Below are 19530 nucleotides of genomic sequence, written 5' to 3'. Positions count from 1 at the left end.
AAACACCATTGACAAGTAAAATGTACAGCCAAGGTGCTTAAGTTTTCCTCTTGATTAACTCTGGTAAATACCACTTTAGAATAAAGATTATAGGAAATAGAAAAGTAAGCTTGTACATTTATAATGGCACAAAATAATCTTGTTGGAATCATTTCAGACACATTAGATGTTCAATAAGAAACATTATGCAAAAGATAAATAAAAAGAGGGGAAAACTTTTCCAGAAAGAAAACTGGTTTTATTGAATTTGGTCAAATTTGGTCAACTGCCCATCAACCTTAGCAGGGACTTGGCTGGATACTGTCAACTTCCCATCAACATCAGTGGAGACATGGCTGGTCTGATTGAGCTTTCCATTAACCTCAGCAGGGACATGGCTGGATGCTGTCTCAGTGAGCTTCCCATCAATCTCAACAGGGACATGGCTAGATGCTGTCTTAGTAAGCTTCCCATCAACTTCAGCTTGGACATGGCTAGACGATTCAGCTGGGACGTTGCTAGATGCTGTCAACGGTCCATCAACCTCTGCAGGACCATTGCAAGACTCTTCAGCTGGGATGCTGTTAGATGCTGTCAACTGCCCATCAACCTCAGCAGGGACATGGCTAGATGCTGTCTCAGTGAGCTTCCCATCAACCACAGCAGGGACATGGCTGGATGCTGTCAACTGCCCATCAACCTCAACAGGAACATGGCTAGATGCTGTCTCAGTGAGCTTCCCATCAACCACAGCAGGGACATGGCTGGATGCTGACAACTGCCCATCAACCTCAGCAGGTACATAGCGAGACTCTTCAGCTGGGACGTTGTTAGATGCGGTCAACTTCACATCAACTTCAGTGGGGACATAGCTGGATGCCATCAACTGCCCATCAACCTCAGCAGGTACATGGCTGGATGCTGTCAATTTTCCATCAAGTTCAGCTGGGACATGGCTAGACAATTCAGCTGGGACGTTGCTAGATGCTGTCAACTGCCCATCAACCTCAGCAGGTACATAGGTGGACTCTTCAGCTGGGACATGGCTGGATGCTGTCAATTTTCCATCAAGTTCAGCTGGGACTTGGCTAGACAATTCAGCTGGGACATTGCTAGATGCTGTCAACTTCCCATCAACCTCAGCAGGGACATGACTGGATGCTGTCAACTTCCCATCAACCTCAGCAGGGACATGTCTAGTCTCAGTGAGCTTCCCATCAATCTCAACAGGGACACGGATAGATGCTGTCTCAGTGAGCTTCCCATCAACCACAGCGGGGACATGGCTGGATGCTGTCAACAAGCCCAAAAACCGCAACAGGGACATGGCTGGATGCGGTCAACTGCCCCTCAACAGGGACATGGCTGGATGCTGCCAACTGCCCTTCAACAGGGACATGGCTGGATGCGGTCTCAGTGAGCTTTCCATCAATCTCAACAGGGACATGGCTAGATGCTGTCTCAGTGAGCTTCCCATTAATTTCAGCTGAGACATGGCTACACGATTCAGCTGGGACGTTACTAGATGCTGTCAACTGCCCATCAACCTCAGCAGGTACATAGGTGGACTCTTCAGCTGGGACATGGCTGGATGCTGTCAATTTCTCATCAAGTTCAGCTGGGACATGGCTAGACAATTCAGCTGGGACATTGCTAGATGCTGTCAACTTCCCATCAACCTCAGCAAGGACATGGCTGGATGCGGTCAACTGCCCATCAACCTCAGCGGGAAAAGGCTGGATGCTGTCAACTTCCCATCAACCTCAGCAGGGACATGGCTAGTCTCAGTGAGCTTCCCATCAACCTCAGCGGGGACAAGGCTGGATGCGGTCAACTTCCCATCAACTTCAGTGGGGACATGGCTGGATGCTGTCAACTGCCCATCAACCTCAGCAGGGACATGGCTGGATGCTGTCAACTGCCTATCAACCTCAGCAGGGACATGGCTGGATGCTGTCAATTTTCCATCAAGTTCAGCTGGGACTTGGCTAGACAATTCAGCTGGGACATTGCTAGATGCTGTCAACTTCCCATCAACCTCAGCAGGGACATGACTGGATGCTGTCAACTTCCCATCAACCTCAGCAGGGACATGTCTAGTCTCAGTGAGCTTCCCATCAATCTCAACAGGGACACGGATAGATGCTGTCTCAGTGAGCTTCCCATCAACCACAGCGGGGACATGGCTGGATGCTGTCAACAAGCCCAAAAACCGCAACAGGGACATGGCTGGATGCGGTCAACTGCCCCTCAACAGGGACATGGCTGGATGCTGCCAACTGCCCTTCAACAGGGACATGGCTGGATGCGGTCTCAGTGAGCTTTCCATCAATCTCAACAGGGACATGGCTAGATGCTGTCTCAGTGAGCTTCCCATTAATTTCAGCTGAGACATGGCTACACGATTCAGCTGGGACGTTACTAGATGCTGTCAACTGCCCATCAACCTCAGCAGGTACATAGGTGGACTCTTCAGCTGGGACATGGCTGGATGCTGTCAATTTCTCATCAAGTTCAGCTGGGACATGGCTAGACAATTCAGCTGGGACATTGCTAGATGCTGTCAACTTCCCATCAACCTCAGCAAGGACATGGCTGGATGCGGTCAACTGCCCATCAACCTCAGCGGGAAAAGGCTGGATGCTGTCAACTTCCCATCAACCTCAGCAGGGACATGGCTAGTCTCAGTGAGCTTCCCATCAACCTCAGCGGGGACAAGGCTGGATGCGGTCAACTTCCCATCAACTTCAGTGGGGACATGGCTGGATGCTGTCAACTGCCCATCAACCTCAGCAGGGACATGGCTGGATGCTGTCAACTGCCTATCAACCTCAGCAGGGACATGGCTGGATGCTGTCAACTGCCCATCAACCTCAGCTCGGACAAGGCTGGATGCTGTCAACTGCCCATCAAACTCAGCAGGGACATGGCTGGATGCTGTCAACTGCCCATAAACCTCATCAGGGACATGGCTGGATGCCGTCAACTGCCCATCAACCTCAGCGGGGACAAGGCTGGTTGCGGTCAACTTCCCAACAACTTCAGCGGGGACAAGGCTGGTTGCGGTCAACTTCCCATCAAGCTCAGCGGGGACAAGGCTGGATGCGGTCAACTGCCCATCAACCTTAGCTGGGACATGGCTGGATTCTGTCAACTTCACATCAACCTTAGCTGGGACATGGCTGTATTCTGTCAACTGCCCATCAACCTTAGCTGGGACATGGCTGGATTCTGTCAGCTTCCCATCAACTTCAGCAGGGACATGGCTGGATGCCATCAACTGCCCATCAACAGGGACATTGCTAGACTTTTCAGCAGGGACATGGCTGGATGCTGTCAACTGCCCATCAACCTCAGCAGGGACATGGCTGGATTCTGTCAACTGCCCATCAACCTCAGCAGGGACATGGCTGGTCTCAGTAAGCTTCCTATCAACTTCAACAGGGACATGGCTGGATGCTGTCAGCTTTGCATCAACCTCAGCAGGCACATAGCTGGACTCTTCAGCTGGGACATGGCTGGATGCTGTCAATTTCCAATCAACTTCAGCTGGGACATGTCTAGAAGATTCAGCTGGGACGTTGCTAGATGCTGTCAACTGCCCATCAACCTCAGCAGGTACATAGGTGGACTCTTCAGCAGGGACATGGCTGGATGCGGTCAACTTCCCATCAACCTCAGCAGGGACATGGATAGATGCTGTCTCAGTGAGCTTACCATCAATCTCAACAGGGACATGGCTAGAACTTCCCTTCAACTTCATTGGGGACATGGGAAGCTGACAGAATCCAGCCATCAACTTCAGCAGGGACATGGTTGGATGCTTTCAACTGCCCATCAACCTGAGCAGGGACATGGCTGGATGCCGTCAACTGCCCATCAACCTCAGCAGGGACATGGCTGGATGCTGTCAGCTTCCCATCAACTTCAACAGGGACATGGCTGGATGCCGTCAACTGCCCATCAACCTCAGCAGGGACATGGCTGGATTCTGTCAGCTTCCCATCAACCTCAGCAGCGACATGGCTGGATTCTGTCAGCTTCCCATCAACCTCAGCAGGGACACGACTGGATGCTGTCAACTGCCCATCAACCTCAGCAGGTAAATAGGTGGACTCTTCAGCGGGGACATGACTGGATGCTGTCAACTGGCCATCAACCACAGCAGGAACATGGCTGGTTGCTGTCAACTTCCCATCAATCTCAGCAGGGACATGGCTGGATGTGGTCAATTGCCCATCAACCTCAACAGGGACATGGCTGGATGCGGTCAATTTCCCATCAACTTCAGCTGGGACATGGCTAGACGATTCAGCTGGGACGTTGCTAGATGCTTCCAACTGCCCATCAACCTCAACAGGGACATGGCTGGATGCTGTCAACTGCCCCTCAACAGGGATATGGCTGGATGCGGTCTCAGTGAGCTTCCCATCAATCTCAACAGGGACATGGCTAGATGCTGTCTCAGTGAGCTTCCCATTAATTTCAGCTGAGACATGGCTACACGATTCAGCTGGGACGTTGTTAGATGCAGTCAACTTTCCATCAACCTTAGCTGGGACATGGCTGGATTCTGTCAGCTTCCCATCAACTTCAGCAGGGACATGGCTGGATGCCATCAACTGCCCATCAACAGGGACATTGCTTGACTCTTCAGCAGGGACATGGCTGGATGCTTTCAACTGCCCATCAACCTCAGCAGGGACATGGCTGGATGCTGTCAGCTTTGCATCAACCTCAGCAGGTACATAGCTGGACTCTTCAGCTGGGACATGGCTGGATGCTGTCAATTTCAAATCAACTTCAGCTGGGACATGGCTAGATGCTGTCAACTGCCCATCAACCTCAGCAGGGACATGGCTGGATGCTCTCAACTGCCCATCAACCTCAGCAGGGACATGGCTGGTCTCAGTAAGCTTCCCATCAACTTCAACAGGGACATGGCTGGATGCTGTCAGCTTCGCATCAACCTCAGCAGGTACATAGCTGGACTCTTCAGCTGGAACATGGCTGGATGCTGTCAATTTCCCATCAACTTCAGCTGGGACATGGCTAGATTATTCAGCTGGGACTTTGCTAGATGCTGTCAACTGCCCATCAACCTCAGCAGGGACATGGCTGGATGCTGTCAACTGCCCATCAACCTCAGCAGGGACATGGCTGGATGCTGTCAACAGCCCATTTACCTCAGCAGGGACATGGCTGGACTGCGGAGAAGGAATACGGCTGGATTCTGTCAGCTTCCCATCAACTTCAGTTGGGACACGGCTGGACGCTATTAACTTCCCATCAACTTAAGCTGGGACATGGCTGGATGTGATCAGCTTCCCATCAACCTCAACAGGTATATGGTCAGTTTCTTCAGTTGGGACATGGCTGGTTGCTGTCAACTTCCCATCAACTTCAGCTGGGACACGGCTAGATGCTGTCAACTTCTCATCAACCTCAGCAGGAAGAGGGTTGGATTCCGTCAACTTCCAATCAATGCCTTAAGAATATTAGAAATATTATAAAAGAAAAAAAACTGAGGTTATCTTTCTTTTACGGTGTCCATGTCAACCTCATAGCATCAGCACTAAAGTCACCTTTTTGGACAGTCAGCCCAGACGCATTCTGCAAAGACATCTCAACAGCCATTTTACACTTTACTACCACTGGCCATGTTGGATTTTGCTTGTTCTCACAATGAAAAGACAAGGGACCATCTGGAAAACAAAAGGAAACTTTAATACAAGAAGTGGCCTCAAACTTAACAGTGTAAACAAAAGGCATAATGTTAACCACTACATACAAACCTTTGCTCTCCAAGCGTACTTGCTTACCAGTCTGGTATAAATGACGCCCAACTGGAGAAGCAAATCCTGAAAACAAATATAAGGTTAAAAAAAGAAAAAGTTACATATGTATTTAACATATTTGAAACATTACAATTAGGTGAAAACAACTTCACCATTGAGCACCAGTTGGTGACACAAAAAGACCAAAACCATAAAGTTTGAAACTGCCATCTTGATTACAGATTAAACAATCACCATTCTATCTATGCTTTCTAAAAACACGCTTTAAGCAAGAGCTTTTAAGATAATACAGATTTTCATCACCTGGGTTCTTGTTACAGAGAAATTAGTGACAGATGATCTGCTCGTTAACATTCCCGTGCACTCATTGGTTGGTTGAAAAATCACTATTGCAACATGTATCTTTCCGTATCTTTATAAACACATCAGATTATATGATTTATTTTTTATTTATTTTTTTATATGATTTTTCTATTAAACCAGACCATTTACAAAAGAGTCAAACTAAGTAAATTATCACAGCATTTAACTAATTATCTCTGTGGATCTTATTTTTGTGGACTATTTGGGGACTTGAAGGTCTATTTTTCTTGCCATTGAGGAATTTGGACATCATACTAAACATCATTGACAATTAACTTTCATTGTAGTGAATCCATACTTACCCAGGGAATCTACAACTTTGAACTGATCATATAAGCTTCTTTATTTGTATTGTCATTTCATTACTTTTTGTTTAAAGATTTACTTTGCAGATTTGGTATATTGCTTTGACTTACTGTACTGTTTTATTTAAACTTATTTTCATTTTCATGCTTTGTTCTGTTCATGATTTCTGATCTACCGAAGAAAAACAATTTATATAAAGATATAAACATTTCATTTTGGCCTTTATTGTTTGTGACAAAACACTGGGAAATATACTTAGATAGTTGTTATCAGCATTAAGTTAATAGTTGGTGTTCCTTATAAATAAGTGACTGTATACTATAAATAAATAAAGTTCCTTTATTTCAGATTTAGGCTATATAGCTGTGGTCGTTTACGTGGACAGTGTGGTTATAGTACTGTTGCTACTTTTACCAGAGCACTCTTCTGCTAGCAGTGCACAAATCAAAGTTGTTTGTCATGAATATTACACTGCTAAAAATGATTTTCTTTCTCAGTATCTAAACATTCTTAAATCAAGTCTTGTCTGATACAAGACACATCTCTTTTCTTAGTCTCAGCCTGTCACAGGAGGGTCCCCACAGACATCAACCCGAAGATAGCAGCAGCGAAGGCCAGAAGCAAGAGAGAGCGGTCACTGTGAATTTGTCTCTAATAAAGCCTGCGAAAAACCACACCTCTCCGGGTTTGCTTGATCAATGAGAAGGGTGGAATTTCCAAGCGGGAGAATTCCTCTGTGGTTGATTTATGAATCCTTGTTTTAATCGTGCTCATTTGCACGGGCAGCTGGATTGGTTTCTGGTGAAGAAACTAAGAAAGATTCTTGTAATACTAATATGATCGACATATCATGTACACATAATTTAGATCTTCAAATCACCAATTTATAGAGACCAAACATGGTATAGGTGACCATTGATTCTATTGTAAAATACATAGCATCAACAAAATAATAGTATTAAAAGACATTACACAAGACAGTAAATCGTTCACAAAAATGTTCTGGGATGCATGCTCGTTTATAGATCAGTTCATCGATAAATGAATGCAGGAAAGTCTGTTTTAATGTCTGTAGGACCTATGGCCGAGGTTCTGACCACATTTTTAACAGCTATGAAACCAACTTATCTGATCGTAGTCATGGTAACCAAAGACCCTTCTGGCCTTGGGATGGGACCACAGATCCCAGAGTGAGTTTTAAATATTATTTGTTGTGTCTAATTTGTCTCAGTCGTTACAACAGTCAAGCCACAGGGGTTGTGAAGCACACAATACTGCTTCAGCATTGGCTTCAGACTCCAGTCCTGAGATGGCCATGGCACCACGGCAGAAATCTGGTCCTAGTCTGGTCCTAGCCAGATCCTGCATTTCTACTGACTGGTGTTGTTTTAGAGCAAGTCTTCAGGCACGTTGTGGTCAGAACAGTCACTAAGGTGCCGTATGCACCGGGCACTGAGCTTCAGGAGTCGGGACAGGCCCAGGCTGAGGTGGCACATCAATATTTAGCACCTGAGGGAGTTTTACCCCTTCTCCCACTAAATGCCGATGTGATGTATCTCAATCTTCAAGCAAAAGGGTCTGGATGAAATATTCTGAGTTCACAATTTGACTTGTGATGCAGCCAGGAATAAATCACATCATGTTTCTTAATTTGACCAGAGGAGAACTGGCTCCCGACTGGTCAATTTTCCTTAATTTCTGTCACTGATGGAGTTTGGGTTCTTGCCACTGTCGCCTCTGGCTTGCTTAGTTAAGGGACACTTAATATTTAACAGTATTATTGATCTGACTGCACTGACGCTGTTGAATGAGAACTGAACTGAACTGTTTTCTGCAGAGCTGCTTTACAGATGAAATGAACTCATTTCATGATTGATGATCTTTACACTGTACTGAATCAACACTGAACTCAACAATGACTCTGTGTCTTTTAAGAGCTGTTTTACAGCTGAACTGAGCTTTGTTTGCATCATTGATCATTATTTTCCTGTTATAAGGCCTGCTTTGCAACAGTCTGTATCATCTAATCCAGTCCTTCGGCATTGTTTGAGAACTACAGGTGTGTGTTGGAGCAGCTTCGGGACTAAACTCTGCTGGACGGTGGCTCTCCTGATTTAGACCGTAGTGACAGTCAGAATTGAAACAGGTCTTCATATTTTGAGTGATGAATAACTATTAGTACCGTAAGATTGTGTGAGATGTTCTTCCAACTTTTCTTCTGACCATATATGTCAGCAATTTCAAAGCATTTATTGAATGGTTATTAATTTAGACTTTCTATCCTAACACCAACATTGGTGAGATTCATTACACCGGATCAGTTTTGCCGTTCAATTTTTTTGGTTAGAAAGAGTGATCTGGGAATTTATATTTGTTTTCAATGGGGGATTTGCATGGGGGGAACTTTTTAGTTAGATCCTTGGGGGTAAGATGACCCACTCAGAACTGTAATTTTTGATTCTGTTACCTATGGGAAATGTTGCACATACATGTCTACTAACTCTCAGTCTCATTAGAGTGTTAGTTATGTTATTAAACTGTTAGAAGTTGGGTTAGTAGAATAAGTTGACGTAGTTGTAGTAACGTATAGTCAGTATGTCTGTTGAGGAGCATCACAATAAAGTGTACCCAGTCTACTAATACTCTAATGAGAGTTAGTGCACATATAGTTGAAATGTTACCTCTAGTCAATATAATGTTTAAAGTGGACCATCAAAATAAAGCGTTACCATATTTATTATGGAAGGGACTAGGGAGCTATTATTTTTTTATTATTTTACTAATTTCAAACACCTTTAGTCTTCATAGTAGGCTATTAAAATGAGCAGAATGTATATTTTTTGACACTGTTACTCAATTATTTAAAGTATCAGTATTCAGTATTTTACAAAAAAATAAATATATTGAATATATTGAATGATGCACCATCATCATCCTGTGTGTGTTATGCTGCAATAAATGCAGACTGTTTTTAATAGATTCATTAAAATCATTAGCACTATAGTGTAGTGCAGAGCAGTGTGAATTTTCTAAAATTGATTCTCAATATACATTTAGGAAACTTTATACAACTGGTAGAAAGAAGTGATGCTTTGCAGACACTTTATTACACAAATAACATTGTTACTGAAAATAGTTTTCTTGCAATAAAACCTCATTATCACAACAAATATCAGACACATCTCACATTAGCTTTGAAAATGTAGTAAATACAGCCTTAAATATGTAGTCATCTTTTTTTTCTTATTCTTTTATAAGATGCAAAAAAACTGAACTCAAATCACATGTGACAGTAGCAGCTCTTAAATATGTGGCACATTTGTAGTAATATATAGGTGCTGCGGAAGGCGAAACACGTAAAAGGCACAAACATACAGAAATGTTATGACACAAAATGCCTGGATCAATTATATATTAATTGCACTGCTATCAGATTGATAAATTATTGGAAGAGATTGACTAGCTGTTCATCATTAAAACTAAATAAATAATCTGTTTACCCTCCTGTTAAAAAATTATAATCAAATGTCTTTATCCTCAAAATGACCAGTGCTTTGTATCTCCACGTGGTCCCTTAAAATCATAAATTAAAGTGGCAGTCGTAGGTCTCAAAGAGAAGGTTTTCACACAGAAGATAAATGTTTCAGCAGCCGATACAAACGATTACAGCGGTGCTTGAAGCAGGTCCTGACAGCGCGAGCAGAAGACACTCTTTAGGACGAGGACACCGGGGGTGGCGGAGCGGAGTACTCTTCATTCTCAGAGTCGGTCCCGTCCTCCTCGTCCTTCTCCAGGTCGCTGCCTTCGGTGCTGAGCCGGTCGAAGCCGTGCCGGGTGTAGCCTTTGTGGGAGGCGAAGAAGTTCCCCAAGTTCAAGCCTCCTGCAGCTTTGCCTGTGGATGAGAAAGAGGGTTACTCGAAACCCCTGCATTCAACTGCTGAATAAGAACTACCGGACGCACAAGAACAAACCTCATAGGTGCAGTGATCACTCTTTATATGGGAATAAAAGCCTAAATTCAATCTGTTCATCATATACAGCGATCATGTCTCTTCTGAAGACTTGGATTAAACCACTCGATTCAGATGGAATTCTTTTACGTTCTCTTTATGAATGTTTCAAAGCGTCAGAGATTTGTGTGAATGATTTCATACAAAAATGATCTTGATTTGAGTTTTGAAGATGAATGAAAGTCTGACGGGTTCGGAACGACATGAGAGTGAGGAAATGATGACAGAATTTTCTTAGTTGAATTATCCCTTTAATTTTGTAAAGTTATCACAAATTTGTTTTTTGGTTTTGTCGTTTTGAGTGTAGACTGAAAAAAGGATTTTAGCATAAGGCTGTAATGTAACAAAAATGAATATGTTTGACTTTCACATATTGTAGAATTCTTCCAATAGTGTCTATAAATAAGTAGTAAAAGTAGTACGAATACAGTAAGATACTTTTGGTAATATAACTGAATACTTTACTGATAGCGGTGAACTTGGAGAAGAATACGGTAAAATGTATAGTTATCTAAACAGGGTTATTGTCATCAACTAAAACCTTAAACATTTTAATTAACTGAAATAAAAAAAATATCTCCTATTAAAAAAAAACACTACATATTTTATTTCAACTAGTTGACACAGCCACATTTCTCATTTTTTGTTTAGTTTAAGTTGAAATACTAAAATAATTAAAACAAACTAAAACTTAGATATAGATATATTTAAAGAAAACGAATAAAAATGACAAAAATGCAAACAGATTATATAAAAAAATCTAATTCAAAATATTAACAAAAACTTTAATAGCATACCAGTGATACTAAAATAACACTGATGTGACAAACACATTGTCAGTGTTATTTTCTCGATTGTTACCGCAGCTTCTCTAGACATAAGAGTGCATTTTTAGAAACTGTATATGTTTTGTCCTAGTATTTATATATCTCAACTCAAAGTAAAGATGTGAAATCAGATTTGACTTCAGGAGTATGGTTTCGTCCCGCACTGAACCGGCTCCAGAGACCAGCCACCAGAAAGGGTTACGACACACACACACATTTCTGTTTAAGAAGCAAGACGTCAATAATCCCTCTATCCCTCTTACCTCTGATTTTACCCAAGATTCCTCCTGTAGATCCTGATGGCTCCATCTTCACTTGACAATCTTCTTAAAAGTAAAAATCGATCAAAAACAATTCGACATACAACAACATGGCATGAACAAGACAAATCCCACAATTACCACTGTACATCCTGCCCTTCCTCCAGCGGATGAAGACCCCGATGGCGATCACAACCACCAATGGGATGAGCAGTAGAGTGGTGATGACAGCAGGTGACACGCCCTGAGCGCTCTGATTGGCCACGCTCGGGAGCTTCTCCTTCTCCTTCTCCTTATTCTCCTCAGGAGCTGCCAGCGGCTGCTGATGCTGTTTCTGCGCCGGCTCCTCCATCTTCTGCACCGGCTCCTCCATCTTCTGCACAGCGGCCACCGCAGACAGCGCTGGAAGCTTGGCCAATGGCTTCAGATTGGCCTGCACAAACGTTTCTGTTTCTACAACACAAGATAACAACCAATGGAATATTGATTACCGATTTGAGGGAATGCTTAACTGTTATGAAAGCATGTGAAATATGACTGACATTTTCTTGACTGCTTTTGGTAGTTTCACCCATGAAGTCAATAATAATAATTCTAATAATAATAATAATGTTTATTTATATAGTGCCTTTCCAACACCCAAGGTCACTTTACGAAGATAGGTTAAGGAACAGAACCAAATAAACATCAAAGCAAAATACACATACCAAGGGCAGAAAGTAATATACAGAAGTCCCTTACAAAGTTATGATAAAGATACAAGCAAAGAGTGATTCAAACTAATATCATATCCATAACAAGCTACAATTTACAGACTGAGAGCTGAAGGGTAATATTGTTTTTAAAGACGTGTTTTTAAAAGGTTTTTGAAGGAGAGAAGGGTAAATGTTTGATAAGTAAGTAGGACCGAGGTTATGGAAAGCTTTGTAAGTGAGAATAAGTATCTTGAAGTTTATACGCAAGGAAACCGGAAGCCAATGAATGTGATAGAGGACTGGAGTCATGTGCTCATTCTTTCTTGTGTGAGAGATCAAGCGGGTGGCAGAGTTTTGAACATATTGTACTCGTTTGATTTTTTAGCTGAAAGGCCATAAAGAAGTGAGTTACAGTGATCTAGTTGAGCTGTGACATACATGTATAACGGTTTATGCATCCTGCTGACTAAGAGGAGATCGAATATGAGAGATATCACGTAGGTGGAAACTTTTTTCACAACTTTACCAATGTGATCATTAAATGAAAGAGTGGAATCATTGAGAACGCCAAGATTTCGAACTGTCGTAGAGCGCATTATCAAGTAACTATCCAAATCTATCAGTTGATCAGATAATTTAGATACCACAGATTTAGAGCTGATCAATATTAGCTCCATTTTACGAGTTAAATTTAAGGTAATTTGTCTCAAAGCTTGAGTTCCTTGATGCAAGTTGTTAATGTAGGCAGAGGAAACACTGAGGTGGGAGGTGTGCTAATATAAATCTGAATGTCATCAGCATAACAGTGGAAGTTAAACCCATAGCATTAAATAATTTGTCTAAGATATAGATAGTGAAAAGAAGAGGGCCCAAGACAGAACCTTGAGGGACACCAGAACTGATGGATTTGGTGGATTGTGCTTCTGGTATATAACAAATAGTTGCCTCCCAGTCATACCAATTGTTGCCTCCCTAAGGAAAACCAGTCAAAGGCTGTGCCAGTAAATCCAATTGACCGTTCGCAAAGATCCGCCCCCTTTATTTACTGTTGCTCCGTGCTATGTTATCTTTTGATATGAAACAAAGTCTCAACTTTCAAATTTGGTAATTTTTTAATGAAATTTAAACTATAAATACTGTTTTGTGGCTCTTTAATGTGTCTGACAGATCGCTGTAGAGCCGCAGTTAAAGCTACTCGTGAACCGATCATCTCTTCCTTCTAGTTCATTTATAGCATCAAATAAACATGAATGAACATAAGGAGTTCAAATCCTCCAACGTTAATCTACTAACTCTCCTGACTGCTTTGTCAGACAAAATGGCGGATGGTAAAGTATGATTGGTCAGATCACCTGTCAATCAAGCTCCCTGCGAAGGGTCAATTACTGAAAGCCGTGACAGGAGTATCTCATGACTAACAGTGTCAAAAGCTGAGCTGAGGTCTAGCAGAAGGAGAGCGCCAGAATCAGAAGCTAGGAGGAGATCATTAAGAGCCTTCACCAGGGCTGTTTCAGTGCTGTGTAACGGACGAAAGCCAGACTGGAAAGGTTATGTGCTGTTAAATGAGGTTCAGTGTACTTGCCCTATCACTGATGGTTGCAGGATGTGTTGGACATAAGGCTCAGAGGCACAATGTGCCCTTTGTGAAGGTTTCATTGCTTCATTGATGACATACTAAGATCATTATTTCAAGAGCAGCAATGAAACCTTCACAAAGAGCAAATTGTGCCTCTGAGCCTTATGTCCAACACATCCTTCAACCATCAGTGATAGGGCAAGTACACTGAACCTCAGTCCTTTCTTAATGCGGTGTATATGTTTCCAGCCTGTCTTGCCCAATCACAAATAGTGTGTTTTCTCAAGTTTTAAAGGAAAGGCAGCACCAAAATGAGAGTTTAATTTAGAAGCCCATACACGTGAAATGTTTAAAATTTCCAATTGGTAAATATAAACCCCTTAAAGGGTTAGTTCACCCAAAAATGAAAATAATGTCATTAATGACTCACCCTCATGTCGTTCCAAGCCCGTAAGACCTCCGTTCATCTTCGGAACACAGTTTAAGATATTTTAGATTTAGTCCGAGAGCTTTCTGTCCCTCCATTGAAAATGTATGAACGGTATACTGTCCATGTCCAGAAAGGTAATAAAAACATCATCAAAGTAGTCCATGTGACATCAGTGGGTTAGTTAGAAGTTTTTGAAGCATCGAAGATACATTTTTGTCCAAAAATAACAAAAATTATGACTTTATTCAGCATTGTATTCTCCTCCGCATCTGTTGTCAATCTGCGTTCACGACTCCGCAGTGTCGTGCTGACGTAAGACGCTGCTGACGTGTTATCTCGTCCGTGTAGTATTTGGGTTCAAATAAATATGGATGGGCAAAAAAAGCAAGTCTTCCTCTGTGTCGAAATCCTTAGACATGTTTGCAAAGATTGTTTTGTTTACATTGTGCGTCTCCCTCAGACTGTAAACGTAGCTCGGGCGCACCAGATAACACGTCAGCAGCGTCTTACGTCAGCAGTGTCACTGCGGAGTCGTGAACGCAGATTGACAACAGACCCGGAAGAGAATACAATGCTGAATAAAGTCGTAGTTTTTGTTATTTTTGGACAAAAATGTATTTTTGATGCTTCAAAAATTTCTTACTAACCCACTGATGTCACATGGACTACTTTGATGATGTTTTTATTACCTTTCTGGACATGGACAGTATACCGTTCATACATTTTCAATGGAGGGACAGAAAGCTCTCGGACTAAATCTAAAATATCTTAAACTGTGTTCCGAAGATGAACGGAGGTCTTAAGGGCTTGGAACGACATGAGGGTGAGTCATTAATTACATTATTTTCATTTTTGGGTGAACTAACCCTTTAAATGTAACATCGAACCTATAGTAATTAACTGCTCTAAGAACTGGAATTAGCATTAGGCTAGTACAACCACAGTTCGAAAAGCCCGTTGGTAGTCTGACATATTTCATGTCCACGACATGACAAGAATTTAGAATTCAAAATCACATAATCTGACACAGTGACGTGACATTACCTTCAATTTCTTGGACCTCGATTCCACCTTTTTTAACGGAGCGATGTTCTGCTTCTGAAATGAGGAAAACAATCTTCAAGCTTAATTTTTTGTAGTCAGAACAGACAAAAAGCATAGCTTTTCTCATGTACATATTTTTATTTGAAATGTTATACTGCTAAGTTCACCTATTGGTATATTTATATCTATTATAACTTACTTGAAGACTGAACAAACTTCATTACAGAATCTGATGCTGCGTCTCCAACAAAGACGCTCCCATCTGCTGTAACAACAATGTCATGTGGTAATTTAAATTCCTGGAAAAGGAAAAACAAAAGGAAAAGACTTCAGATGAGAATGGGTAAATAGATCCATAACAAGACATTATATTTTGTGGGCAGCAATACGGAATATTGCTTGTTTTTCCTCATTTGGTGTGGCCAAAAGCATCTACTAAACGAATAAATGTGACTAAGACGTAAAGAGTAGAGAAACCTATAACTCTAAAGATATTTGCTTATTGGCATGAAAATAAATCTTAAAGAAAGATGTGAGCATTACTACATTATACTTCATTACACATCATTATCACTGTCTTTAAATCACCAAAAAAGACAAGCTTTAAAGGCGCAGTAAGCGATTTCTGAGAAGAGCTGTTGATATTTGAAATCACCAAAACACACACCCTACCCAAAAGCTATCTTTATAGCTCCGCCCACATATTCATGATTACGCAATGCCCTGATGAGTGGACACGCCCCCTAATGTTGATCGGCTACAAGTGTGTTGTGCTGCTCGGTTAGATCCACTTTCAACAGTGTTTCTCAGAAATCGCTTACTGCAACTTTAAATCAGACACGAAGCCACAGCGCTGTCTGATGAGAATGAGAAGGCAAGAGGATGCTAGTATTAGCAGTTCAGAAAACAAATATCATACAGGTCTTTCAAGAGATTTAGGATATTTAAACAAATCTCTAAAAGCACACGATCAGAGCAATAAATGGCACAACAGTTAGATATGGTTTTGCTCATTTATATTTAGACTCATGCTTTACTTCTTTCTAGCAAGTGTGTCTATCTGTTCTGCATACCTTTTTTCCCCCCCACCAATAAATTATATGAATTTATCCTCTTATTTCCAGACATAACGTGTCATCAGCATCTAATCTGAACATGTGTTTTCTGCTAAAGCCTCTGGCGTCTGTAGCGCACCGTTGACCTCCACATGAAGAGTTGCAGGTAGCAGTTGCACATACAAGATCAGTCTCTAAGCGAGCGACGCCCATGTAATCTAATGCAAATATTCATGTAATCAATGGCTGCACTTTGTAAGGCCAATGAGTTGAAATATTTGTGCAATACTGCTACTACTGAACTCTGTATTGGGAAACGTTGATCAGAAAGAGTTTTTCCTATACATGTGCTGTTAACAACTAACACACAACTCAGCAATATCACTGCTCCCATCATGAATAACGCTTCATGCGTGTTTTGAGAATTGTGGTGTATAAGTTGCAGGATTGTGTAAATATTTCTTAATCAGCACCTGTGTGTCTGGACTGAAGGAATCCAGGATTTCCTTGGTTGAATAACTGATAACAAACCCTTGAAGAGGAGCAGCCTGCCCATACGGAGCCTCTCCATTCACCGCGTAGATGAGACCGCCTGAAACCACACATGAGCAACATGACTGCAGAGTCTACATTACTACTGAGCTGCGTTCAGCATCAGTCGTCGAAGGATTTGTATGTTTTTGAACATGTATTCACATTATAGATCAAAGCAGGCCAAGTGAATTCACATGGTTAGGATTGAGATGCTCAGTGAACTATTGAGCTTTATGAAATGAATGACATTAAATCCAAATGTTCATGCTTTCTATATTTACTCATAAGTCATACCAAAGTCTTTCTTCTGCTGAACGCAAAGGGATACATATATAAACATATATAACTGCAAGCGGCAATCAGTTACACAAACATTTAACCGGACATGGCATCCCTGGTGATCATTTTAGGGAAAAAAAGCCATGAAAATCCTAATGTAGAATCATAATATAACACAACTGCTAATAACTGCAATAACCAGTAGGTGTCATGGTTATCCAATTTATAGGAAATTGTCAGGGCATTGTGACATTTACACACATAAAGTTGTGTGTCAATTTGCCAAAGCGCTTCCTGAGTGGAATTATCAATATGGTTTGGTCAATCAAAATCCTGTAGCTTTTCCAGCATTCTGTTAAGATGATCTGACACAGATTTGGTGAACAGAGGTATATTTAATTCAGCATCAGTCAAGGAATCAGTAGAAACAATGATGTTTCTAGACCACACGGTTCAAAAGTTAACGGCAGAAACATGATCGCAACTCTGCCATTTTGGTAGAGCTAGACCGTTCGAAATTTGACTCAGGACTCCAACAAGTCTTTGAGCTTCTGGGAAAAAGACCCAGTTTCCTAAATGTCTCCTTTTGTGTTCCACTGAAGAAAGTTATACAGGTGTGACACGAGTACATTATGACAAACTATTCCTGTGGTGCTGCAGTCTAATTTCAACTTGGAATTTATATGACAACGTAATAATTGAAAAATCAGATTTATTATGCTCTCCTCATGCATACCTTGGACGGGCGAGTATGCGATGGCAAATACTTCTCCTCCGAACGCGTCTTTTTTAATCTCCTTCACAAACTCGCCAGTCTCTGCCATGAAGCACTGAATCCGTCCATTGTCCCGATCGGCCACACACAGCTCCCGTTTATCCGGCAGGAACGCCAGGCTGTGCGGGATCCTGAACGGGAAACGCCGCTTTCTGTCCGAGGAGCCTATGCCATCAGCAAAACAGGATTATTAATACAGTCTTAAAGCTAAACTATCCAAACAGTGTTCTGAAATATAAACCAGGTGTTGGATCAATTCTAGTTAAGCTGTATCATACCTAGCAGCAAAATCACAGTATTGTGAATCGTAAAAGTTTTGTATCACTGTAATATCATGTCTGATAAAACAGTGTGCCATGTGTACCTGCTCCCCAGTGTGAGATATATTTGCCCTCTGGTGAGAATTTGAGGATCCTGGAGTTGCAGTATCCGTCTGAGACGAAGACGTGTCCAGTAACAGGGTCCACGGCCACATCTGTAGGTTGGCAGAAATGATTCTTGTCACTTCCTGGTTCGAAAGCTTCTCCCAAGACCAGAAGCTGCTGATCTGTGCCGCTATTGCTCAGCTTGAACACCTAGATGTGGAGAAAGAATGCTTCAGTTGCACCAACTTTATTATAGTTTAAGAAGTCATATACATTATTTAGCTTGACCATTATTATGTGTGTTTTTTATTATGTATTTGTTAATCTTGTAAATCTTAAAACTGTTTATTTCAATAGTATATTTGTTCAGTTATATTTGTTGTGATTGCTAATTTATTATTTGTTTTAATAACTGAGTGTTGACTTGTCTTTAATAATGCTTGAAAGGTATATTAGTTAGGCTAGATGTTTTCCCATGGTATTTTTAAACGGTCAAACGTTCCTTGTGTAAGTGTTCTTTTAGCCTGTTCATTTTTGTTCATGGTATTCAGCTACAATTAAATGTTTTGCAATAAGACTAAATGTGAATATCCAAGGTTTTTTTTTTTACCTTAATGGAATCGAAATTAGGAATCGATAAGAATCTGAATCGATAAGCAGAATCGAAATCGTTAAAATTCAAACGATACTCAACCATTGTATCTTGACTGAACACACCCATATTGAAAATTTGTTATTTTTGAATAAATAAGCATCTAATTAGTAATTAGATAAGAAAGCTTGGGAGTGTGTGCAGTTTACACTGTAGAACACAGCGTCAAAGTATCGGCAAGTTAAGTTTACCACAGGATTTATTTCACTCTTAAAGGGGGGGGGGGGGGGGGTCAGGATTTTGGACATCGGACCTCATTTCCAAGTTAGCCTGGGTGTTGTTTATCAGTGGAGACAGTTTTCAACATTTTTCATCCAGTCCTTCCAGTTGCATAGTTCGCCGGTGCTAGGCTAGCACGAGTCAACGGTATGTGCTAGCCTGCCATTAAAAACAGTTTTACCCACTCCACAGTTCACCAAAAGCAAATAAATTATAACGCCAGACTATCGATGTAAATGTCTGTTGAAAGAATAATGGTAGAAATCAAACTACTCTTGCATCTCAATGATCGCATTACATTTACAGGAACTAGTTTCTCAGCAGCGGCGGGATTTACTTTGCTCCGGTTATTAGTACTGCGCC

The 19530-nt window shown here is 41.6% G+C and overlaps 2 protein-coding genes across 9 annotated transcripts in view; both read right to left on the bottom strand.

The window, feature by feature from the left end:
* Positions 1 to 220: 220 nt before the first annotated feature.
* LOC306991840 (uncharacterized protein) lies at positions 221 to 6047 on the bottom strand. The gene is made up of 4 exons (XM_079600054.1): positions 5930 to 6047; positions 5775 to 5840; positions 5565 to 5684; positions 221 to 5467 (listed from the first exon to the last, which is right to left on the bottom strand). Exon 4 carries the CDS (start codon positions 3791 to 3793, stop codon positions 2585 to 2587), a length of 1209 nt encoding a protein of 402 aa, XP_079456180.1. The 5' UTR covers positions 3794 to 5467; positions 5565 to 5684; positions 5775 to 5840; positions 5930 to 6047; the 3' UTR covers positions 221 to 2584.
* Positions 6048 to 9534: 3487 nt separating this feature from the next.
* Positions 9535 to 19530, bottom strand: part of pam (peptidylglycine alpha-amidating monooxygenase) — a 55786-nt gene continuing 45790 nt past the window's right edge. For 5 of the 8 annotated variants that reach the window (XM_079600201.1, XM_079600198.1, XM_079600202.1 and 2 more), the window contains 8 exons: positions 18296 to 18506; positions 17893 to 18096; positions 16817 to 16935; positions 15488 to 15587; positions 15289 to 15342; positions 11685 to 11996; positions 11547 to 11606; positions 9535 to 10338 (listed from right to left, as the gene is read on the bottom strand). In XM_079600201.1, the coding sequence (XP_079456327.1) occupies positions 10160 to 10338; positions 11547 to 11606; positions 11685 to 11996; positions 15289 to 15342; positions 15488 to 15587; positions 16817 to 16935; positions 17893 to 18096; positions 18296 to 18506 (1239 nt within the window). In that variant the 3' untranslated portion in view covers positions 9535 to 10159. Of the gene's footprint in view, positions 10339 to 11546; positions 11610 to 11684; positions 11997 to 15288; positions 15343 to 15487; positions 15588 to 16816; positions 16936 to 17892; positions 18097 to 18295; positions 18507 to 19530 lie in introns of all 8 variants that reach the window. The other 3 variants (XM_079600200.1, XM_079600196.1, XM_079600197.1) reach the window with 1 other exon arrangement.

This window comes from Phoxinus phoxinus, assembly GCF_949152265.1.
Source record: "Phoxinus phoxinus genome assembly, chromosome: 23".
NCBI lineage: Eukaryota > Metazoa > Chordata > Actinopteri > Cypriniformes > Leuciscidae > Phoxinus > Phoxinus phoxinus.
Note: the sequence above shows the minus strand (reverse complement) of the source record. Positions and strands in the feature narration are given on the sequence as shown.

What these genes read in the sequence shown, in the direction of transcription:
- LOC306991840 (XM_079600054.1), bottom strand. Translation starts at nt 3,793, where the DNA reads ATGTCCCTGCTGAAGTTGATGGCTGGATTCTGTCAGCTTCCCATGTCC.